At 36.5% G+C, this 9,383-nt stretch overlaps 3 protein-coding genes across 4 annotated transcripts; 2 read left to right on the top strand and 1 right to left on the bottom strand.

Moving 5' to 3' along the window:
* Positions 1 to 231: 231 nt before the first annotated feature.
* Positions 232 to 3,950, top strand: LOC128872009 (26S proteasome non-ATPase regulatory subunit 1). The gene is made up of 4 exons (XM_054114258.1): positions 232 to 404; positions 644 to 1,613; positions 1,672 to 2,979; positions 3,042 to 3,950. The coding sequence occupies exons 2-4, from the start codon at positions 659 to 661 to the stop codon at positions 3,851 to 3,853; spliced, it is 3,075 nt and encodes a 1,024-aa protein (XP_053970233.1). The 5' UTR covers positions 232 to 404; positions 644 to 658; the 3' UTR covers positions 3,854 to 3,950.
* A 69-nt stretch (positions 3,951 to 4,019) lies between these two features.
* On the bottom strand, positions 4,020 to 4,779 carry LOC128872010 (UDP-N-acetylglucosamine transferase subunit ALG13 homolog). Its single transcript, XM_054114259.1, has one exon. The coding sequence runs from the start codon at positions 4,539 to 4,541 to the stop codon at positions 4,020 to 4,022; it is 522 nt and encodes a 173-aa protein (XP_053970234.1). The 5' UTR covers positions 4,542 to 4,779.
* Positions 4,780 to 5,467: 688 nt separating this feature from the next.
* LOC128872011 (uncharacterized) lies at positions 5,468 to 7,943 on the top strand. Of its 2 annotated transcripts, XM_054114260.1 has the most exons (6): positions 5,468 to 6,310; positions 6,667 to 6,728; positions 6,876 to 7,120; positions 7,187 to 7,399; positions 7,461 to 7,614; positions 7,675 to 7,943. In XM_054114260.1, the coding sequence occupies exons 4-6, from the start codon at positions 7,187 to 7,189 to the stop codon at positions 7,770 to 7,772; spliced, it is 465 nt and encodes a 154-aa protein (XP_053970235.1). In that variant the 5' UTR covers positions 5,468 to 6,310; positions 6,667 to 6,728; positions 6,876 to 7,120; the 3' UTR covers positions 7,773 to 7,943. The 2 variants fall into 2 exon arrangements, with proteins under 2 accessions (XP_053970235.1, XP_053970236.1); XM_054114261.1 differs by lacking the exon at positions 5,468 to 6,310 and having other exon boundaries at positions 6,659 to 7,120.
* The last annotated feature ends 1,440 nt before the right edge of the window (positions 7,944 to 9,383 follow it).

Here is a 9,383-nt window from a genome sequence, read left to right as displayed (position 1 = left end):
CTATTGTATATTCTTGGCTTTCCATTCACTTTTATTTATTGTTCCTCTTCGTTTTGTTTGTTTACGGTGCCTCGTAAGGCACAATCTTGTATTATATTATTCTTGGTTCATGCATGTATGGAACGAATAAAAATCGGACAAAAACTTAAAATTTTTTTTTCATTGATATGGCAGCACGAAATGTGATTAAAAATAAAGAACTGAACATACCCAACGTGTGTATGACATGAAGTAAACTAGTATGACAGAAGTGATTTGCAGTTTTCGGTTTACCAATTCCATTTTTTCAGTGAAGTTTTTAACGCTATATAATCAAAAATATTTCACGAAAATACCTAAATCATTAGTATTTTTTAGTAAAAACGAACATATAAGTGGTAAATTTCCTGTCTGAAGTACTTGAGGTATGTACATATATAATTTGACTAGGACGCCGTGAAAAATTTGAGAACCCTATTTGTGATACCTCCTTGTTCATTATGTATAAGGAAGAAACAAAGATGTTTTGTTTCTGCAAAATATATACCTTCTAATTTGTGTTGGTTGGCTTAAACTCACATACGAAATGGCTTAATATAAGAAATGTTCAGACTGTAATAAACATAACCTAAATATGGGGTTGTATGTTATTTCTCTATTTCAGTAACAAATAACCACGATGACGCTGACGTCCGCTGCTGGTATCATCTCTCTGCTAGATGAGCCCATGCCCGATTTGAAGGTATTTGCTCTGAAAAAACTCGATAACATCGTAGACGAGTTTTGGCCAGAGATCTCGGAATCTATCGAGAAAATTGAAATGTTGCATGAGGATCGATCATTTCCTGAAAACAAATTGGCTGGCATGGTTGCCTCGAAAGTATTCTATCATTTGGGTTCATTTGAAGACGCACTAACCTATGCACTTGGTGCCGGGGATTTGTTCGACGTAAATGCACGCAACGAATACACTGAAACTATTATAGCCAAGTGTATCGACTTTTACATTGCGCAACGTATTGCTTTCATTGAAAATCCGAAGGATGCGAAGACTGTTGACACACGTCTCGAAGCGATTGTCAACCGCATGATCCAGCGTTGCTTGGATGACGGTCAATATCGTCAAGCATTAGGAATCGCCTTGGAAACCCGTCGCATGGATATTTTTGAGCAGTCCATTATGAAATCGGATGATGTTAGTGGCATGTTGGCTTATGCCTACAATGTGACAATGTCGTTAATTCAGAATCGCGGCTTCCGTAATGAAGTTTTACGCTGCTTAGTGGGCCTATATCGTGACTTAGGCATACCAGACTACGTAAATATGTGCCAATGTTTAATATTTCTGGAAGACCCACTTGCAGTGGCAGAAGTCCTCGATAAACTAACTCGATCCTCAGTTGAAGGCAATAATTTAATGGCATACCAGATTGCTTTCGATTTGTATGAATCGGCAACTCAAGAATTTTTGGGTAAAGTACTTCAGGCCCTCAAGGAAACAGCACCAATTCCCACAGCATTACCGTCAACTTTTAAGCCTCAGGGCACAAATGCCGCTGGCAGCGACGATGCATCGAAGTCATCTAACGATGAGAAGCCTAAGTCGACTGAAGATTCTGCCGGAGATGCCGAAGGTGAGTTTTACGGTACGTTATTGTTTTATTTAATTCAGTTTACTAATTCTTGCAATAGGCGATGCTAAGATTGAGAGGACAATTGACTCCCTGAACGACTCCGAAAAGGCCCACCAAAAAAATATTGAGAAGCTTATTTCTATTTTGTCTGGCGAAGTAACCATTGACCTTCAGCTGCAGTTCTTAATTCGCAGTAATCATGCTGATCTTCAAATCCTTCGAGGTACAAAAGAAGCTGTGCGAGTATCAATTTGCCACACTGCTACGGTAATCGCCAATGCTTTTATGCATGCTGGCACAACCTCCGATCAATTTTTACGCGATAACTTAGATTGGCTGGCACGTGCCACAAATTGGGCAAAATTAACAGCCACTGCATCTTTGGGTGTCATCCACCGTGGACACGAAAAGGATTCTTTGGGTCTTATGCAAAGCTACTTGCCAAAGGAGACTGGACCCAGCTCCGGTTATTCTGAGGGTGGTGGCCTGTATGCTTTGGGTATGATTCATGCCAATCATGGTGCAAACATAATCGACTACCTTCTACAGCAATTAAAAGATGCTCAAAATGAAAATGTTCGTCATGGAGGCTGTTTGGGGTTAGGTCTTGCAGCAATGGGCACTCATCGTCAAGATTTGTATGAGCAGCTTAAATTCAATTTGTACCAAGATGATGCTGTTACCGGAGAGGCCGCTGGTATAGCGATGGGTATGGTTATGCTGGGCTCTAAAAATGCCCAAGCAATCGAGGACATGGTTTCGTATGCCCAAGAAACACAGCATGAGAAAATCTTAAGGGGGTTAGCAGTTGGTATTTCATTAACCATGTTTGCACGCCTAGAAGAGGCGGATCCATTGGTTACCAGTTTGTCCACTGACAAAGACCCCGTACTTCGACGTTCTGGCATGTACACTGTAGCAATGGCGTACAATGGCACTGGAAGCAATAAAGCTATTCGCCGCCTATTACACGTCGCAGTTTCTGATGTAAATGATGATGTACGACGAGCTGCGGTAACTGCTATTGGTTTCATCCTCTTCCGTACACCTGAGCAATGCCCCTCTGTTGTAAGTTTACTAGCGGAGTCTTACAACCCACACGTTCGATACGGTGCTGCTATGGCTTTGGGTATTGCTTGTGCTGGTACCGGTCTGCGCGAAGCAATTGGCCTCTTGGAACCTATGGTTAAATTTGATCCAGTAAATTTTGTACGTCAAGGCGCTCTCATCGCTTCTGCTATGATTCTGATTCAACACACTGACCAGACTTGTCCGAAAAACACCTTCTTCCGTCAGCTTTATGCCGAAGTAATCAGCAACAAGCATGAAGATGTCATGGCCAAATTTGGTGCCATCCTCGCTCAGGGTAAATAAAAATTAAAATATTACATATGACTATATCAAAGAAATTAAATATCTATTTTTTAGGCATTATTGATGGAGGTGGTCGCAATGCTACACTTTCATTGCAATCGCGCACTGGACATACTAATTTGCAAGCTGTGGTAGGAATGCTGGTCTTCACTCAGTACTGGTATTGGTTCCCATTAGCACATTCACTCGCGTTGGCATTTACTCCAACCTGTGTTATTGGCTTGAACTCGGATCTTAAAATGCCTAAGATGGAGTTCAAATCTGCGGCAAAACCATCTCTGTATGCCTACCCGGCGCCATTGGAAGAAAAGAAATCAGAGGAGCGTGAAAAAGTGGCTACAGCTGTGCTCTCTATAGCTGCGCGCCAAAGACGTCGAGAAATTGCTGATAAGAAGGAGGAAGATAATAAAATGGATGTGGACGAGGATAGCAAGGAATCAAAGAAGGACGATAAAAAAATGGATGTTGATGAAAAGATCGAGAAAAAAGACGAAAAGAAAAAGAAAGATGAGAAAGAAAAGAAGAAGGAGGAAGACAAGGAGACAGTCGATAAAAAGAAAGAAGAAAAAGAAAAGGAAAAAGAGAAAGAGAAAGAAAAGAAGGACAAAAAAGAACCTGAACCCAATTTCGAGATCCTACAGAATCCCGCTCGTGTCGTGCGCCAACAACTTAAAGTTGTTAGCGTTGCTGAAGCTCAGGCTTATATACCCCTCAAGGACGTGACAATTGGTGGTATTATTGTACTGCAACATACAGGCAAATCTGCTGAGCAAGAGTTGGTTGAACCAGTTGCAGCTTATGGCCCAAAGAACGAAGACGCTAAGGAACCCGAGCCTCCAGAGCCATTCGAATACATAGAAGACTAAATGGGAATGCTTTTTATCATTTTGTAATTTTATTGTAACCTATAGAAACTCAACGCACTTATTTTCGCGTTTCACATTAAACATCTTATAAAAATTATATGAATTCTAATTTATCCCATTAGAAATTCCATTACTTCTTTTTTAATAAGTATAATATATATAGTAATTAAAAATATGAAGCAATCATCATCTCGTTCAAGTAATTCACAAAATGTGGTATATTATTACGTTTTTCATATGCCTGCAACTTAGTTACATCCGCTTGCTCTACTATTTTGGCCAGTCCTTCTACATTAGAATAAAATACGTATCCTTCTTTACTCAGTTCCTGTGCCAATTCTTTCTGATGATTATCCATTAATCTGTCATTAACCACTATGATACCGGGTCGACTGTGATTCAATATGTCCATACAAGTGCCGGCGCCCGCATGACCTATTATCAGATCAGCATCCAGTATATCAGTTCTTGGTGTTTCAAGCTTGAAGTCGTATTGTTCAAGTGTGATACCATATACTTGGCGAATGTGATTTACATTTTGTACAGGTCTCCCATAACCGTGCTGGATGACCAACTTTTGACAACCCCGCCGCTGTAAAGCGTGCAAACATCGAGCAGACACGACTTCGTTAATAAGCTCATCAAATTTGGTAGTCCCCACTGTGACATAAATTGTTTTGAAATACATTTTTTAATATTTTAGTAATAGTTACGAAGTACAGACAAGCGTTAAAAAATTTTTTTGCTAATACACGAACTCAATGGGCTGATAAACATAACATAAAATCGAATGTCATAATTCTCTTTGTAAAAAAAAAATACATTGCCACATCGAAGAGCTACCAGAGTGAACAGAAAGTAACATGAGATTCGTTAAAAAAAATTGATGTTGAAAATACAATCGTTACCAAGGTGGATTTAATAAGGTGACAGCATTCACCCAGCTGAATTTTTCGCCGTAGGTATGGCTTCCCTACAAGACAGTGCTGAGTACTTTCGCCAAAAATTCCAACACATTGACAAATATTTTATTAGTCTCTAATACATGCGCATTGACAAATTGAAAATTGTCGAAAGAGCAAAAGAGATAACTAAATGTGAAACTCTTTTTCTCGTGAAAGCGCTGTTGAAATGCTCCTTTTTTATACTATTCGTCAGTAATGCCACAGCGGGAGAAATATTGATTGGGTATTTTTTAAAACAAAAATTGGGAATTTACAGTTTCCTTATTTTCATTGATGTAGATACATATAAGTATAAAAAAATAAGCACACTGAGTATAAAATACATAAATAAGCAAAAAATTAAAAAAACATACATATTTACATATTATACAAAAACCAACACTCAGTTTTCAATGGAATTACATGTATTCAAAATGTATTCAGGAAAGTGTGATTGAATTTGACAGTGGTCTCATAAAAATTATATTATAACCCAAAAAACATATTATATAATATTTTAAACAATTTATTATATGTATTACATTTAAATCGCGAAATTTTTCCTTCAACTTTAAAACGAACTGTTTTCGTCAATTATTTTTTGTGCTCTATTTCTGGCAGCACGCCATTCCGACTATTAGTTGTTCCCTGGAATTGGCAATACTAACACCCCATTTACACACGGAGACATCTGGAAGGGAGACACTGGAAATTCTCTTTTCATGTCTCATTCGCGGCCACACGGGCAAAATTGTTTTCGGCAACATTTTGACATTTAATGCTTTAGCATCGTCTGGTTCGGATGTATTCTAGCACGCGCTTACATGTAAAGCAGAGAGCGTTCGACAACAGTTTCTTAAATATATGAATGAAAAATGCAAACTGGTTAAATAATAAATAATTTGTTGGTTTTTTTATTGAAATATATTTATAAATTCTTATACTTGAATAAAAAAAATTAAATTAAAAATACTTCATATGTAAATAATTAACTTAAAATTAAACTGAGTATCTAGAAATGCAGGGAAAAATTAGAAATCAACATAAACATGTCCCATAACTATTTTAAATTATACTACTTTACTAGCAAAAATAATTGTGCATTTCCCAAGCAGCGTTCGTATGTTTGTCATCGTTGTTATCTTCCGTTTGCTTGAAAACCAACACATAACTTAGAACTTTCTTCCACGAAAGAAGAAAACGAATGAAGCAACTGTCAAAAATTGCTTTAAGATTGGAAATACGAATAAGAAGCACAAAGCGTGTCGCCAGTACAGGAGACAAATTCCCTTCTCTCTTCCGCGGCCGTCCTTCACCACCGAACAAAATGTTTCCCTTCCAGAGGAGACATCGTGTAAATGGGCACTAAGAAGTATTGAAAGGAATTTCTAGCCGCGCTTTCAAACAAAAAGCGCATCTAGTTATTCATAATTATTCATATTACTCGTGGAAGGCGGTTGTGTTTTTTGTGATTGTGAAAAGTGTATTGTGAAAAAAATCGAGTGTAAATCAGGTATGTATATTTAAATTCTAACCAAATGTTATTTTATAGTGGTTTTATAAGCATTTTGGTAAAATAAGAATTTTTAACGTTCTACGTTACCGGATTTATATCCGGCCATGGACTTCAGCAGTATTCTCCGTATATGTATGGAGAATGCTTATGCTGCTACAACAAAAACAAGAACAAAGTGTGAAGTTGCAATTTTGTGGCTGCTCTGAACAAATTGTGATATTTTGTTCAAAATACTGAAAAGTGCGATAAAATAATATTTTCATAAAAAGTAAAAATAATAAATATAATAATATAAAAATAATAATAATAATGAAATAATAATATAGAAATAATAAAAATTTTCTTTTTTTCAGAAGATTATACATAAAATAAAAGGAAGGAAAGGAAGGAAAATATAACGTGAACTTTAAACAAGGTATTGTAAATTACTAACATAAACTTAAGTAGTTAAATACTAACTAACAAAAATTTTCAGAAGTGGAAATAAGTCAGTGGCAAGAAAATGACGGTACAGTTTTATGTACTTTTATTTGTGGTTTTATATATTCTTATTTTATTTCAGAAATACAAATTCGAAGGCTTCAATTTGGGGTGGAATGTCCCCATGACGAGCGCTCTGCACCAAAAAAGCCTGCTATTCCCAAAAAGTTGTCGTCATCTAAAGGCAGACACGCGGCAATAATAGCTGAGTTAAGCGCTATCCAGATATGCCAGGACCAAATATTGGCGAAACTGGATACCGTCGAGACCCGTCAACTGGGCGTTGCTGGCCAAGTAGCTGACATACAAAGTGCCATTTTCGATAAGGTAATAACAGACTTTCACCATATGTACTATATATTTCGTTTGTAACATCGAAATTTCCCTTTTCAGATGCCGGAACGTGGTGAGGTGCAAGCGCAAAGTAAGCTGTTGCGCGAATGCAAAGAGCTGACAGCTAGGGTTCAACAGTCTGTCAGTCGCATCACCGGGGACGCGGAAAGCGAGGAATCCATGGAACTTGCTGCCATGTTTCCCGTATTATCGGTGGAGCAAGTGCAGGCTGTTGAAGCCAAGCTGATAAATAAAGCTTACGCCGACGCAATGGTAACATAATAAAATGAATGATAGTATAATTTGAAAATAACACTTTTTCTTCCATATGTAGATTGGGCTTCTGGCAAGATCAAAAGGCACGAAAGGGACGGTTGACGGGGTTATGCGTTATCTTTTCACAGATGACGCCATGTACAGCTTCAACTTAGAAGGAAGAGCAGGAAAGATACCACTTCTTAGACTTAAGGCGGTTGAACTTATATTTGGTAAGTACATAGCAAAAAGAAGAATACCTACGAGTTGCTAACAATTATTTCATTTATTAGACCTCTTTTCAGAAAAAACAAAAGAAGATGTAGAAGGCGCTATTAGGAAGTATGTTCGTTTAAGCCACAATAGGTCTAACCAAAAAAAAATATATTAACAGAAAAACTTCAAATGTGTAAATGTGTAAATATGTAAAATCTTTAAATATGTAAAATCTTGAAATGTGTAAATGTGTAAATATGTAAAATCTTTAAATATGTAAAATCTTGAAATGTGTAAATGTGTAAATATGTAAAATCTTTAAATATGTAAAATCTTGAAATGTGTAAATATGTAAAATCTTGAAATGTGTAAATATGTAAAATCTTTAAATATGTAAATATATAATATAAAATTTTATAATAACTAGTTTGTAAACAATAAATGAATATAATAATATAAATGTAATTTCGTTTTCGTCGTGTAATTTCGAATGAGGAGTTTAGGCCATTTGTGCTGATGAGTTTGTGATGACAACAATGAGGCGTTTGTGCTGATGAGTTTGTGATGACAACAATGAGGCGTTTGTGCTGATGAGTTTCTGATGACAACAATGAGGAGTTTAGGCCATTTGTGCTGATGAGTTTCTGATGACAACAATGAGGAGTTTAGGCCATTTGTGCTGATGAGTTTCTGATGACAACAATGAGGAGTTTAGGCCATTTGTGCTGATGAGTTTGTGATGACAACAATGAGGAGTTTAGTGTGCCTTTAGAGCAGGGCAGATATATTTTTCAGTTATAAGAAATTGCTATTGGTAAAAGAGAGATAGAATATCACACCGACAAGGGGAAACTATCAGAACTTTCCCACGGCTAGAACAAAAATGTGTAGTTGGATGATGATAGTGATGATGATAATATGGGTGTTAATATGATAGTCAGCTGTCTTGTAGGATTATGTCAAAATGATATGCTTTGTTTGTATGTATTGGTATGTTTACATTTGCTTGCTGATTTTGACATGATGCTTGCACCAAACGCAACACCAAATACATGTAGGGTTTTACTTATATGTGTTTGCTGTCACCTCAAGGCGAATTTATTACAGGTGACAGCAAACACATATAAGTAAAACCCTACATGTATTTGTTGTTGCGTTTGGTGCAAGAATCATGTCAAAATCAGCAAGCAAATGTAAACATACGAATGTAAACATACCAATACATACAAACAAAGCATATCATTTTGACGTAAGCCATACCTACGGCGAAAAATTCAGCTGGGTGAATGCTGTCACCTTATTAAATCCACCTTGCTGTCACCTGTAATAAATTCGCCTTGATCGTTACTGATTAAAGGTTCATGAAGCAAATAATTTGAAATAATTGTTACAAATGATCAAGTATTGGTCTTCATGTATCAAAAATATTGCAAAGTAGGGGAAAGTGCGAGTGCAAAATGACATTTCATTTTGAGGGGAAGTTGCAAATTTTTACTAGATAATTTTCGCAAATAAAATTAAATCGCATTAAAATTTGCGGATTGAGTCAAAGTTCAAAATTTAAATAAAAATTGTGATGAAAATGGAGAATGTAACTGAATATAATATATAAAGTTTATTTGAACTCCTACATACATTAATTAGGAATCAGCCATGATATAAAGTTAAGTACTTCTGAACCACAGCTTCCAGTCTCCATTGCTGCAAATCGAAAGTATTTAAGGTATATTTTGTGTTTATGCGTGTTCTTGTTGGTTACTAACTAATTTGGCAATATGTATATATA

The sequence above is a fragment of the Anastrepha ludens genome, chromosome 2, assembly GCF_028408465.1.
Source record: "Anastrepha ludens isolate Willacy chromosome 2, idAnaLude1.1, whole genome shotgun sequence".
Taxonomy (NCBI): domain Eukaryota; kingdom Metazoa; phylum Arthropoda; class Insecta; order Diptera; family Tephritidae; genus Anastrepha; species Anastrepha ludens.
This window is presented reverse-complemented; position numbering and strand designations above follow the sequence as displayed.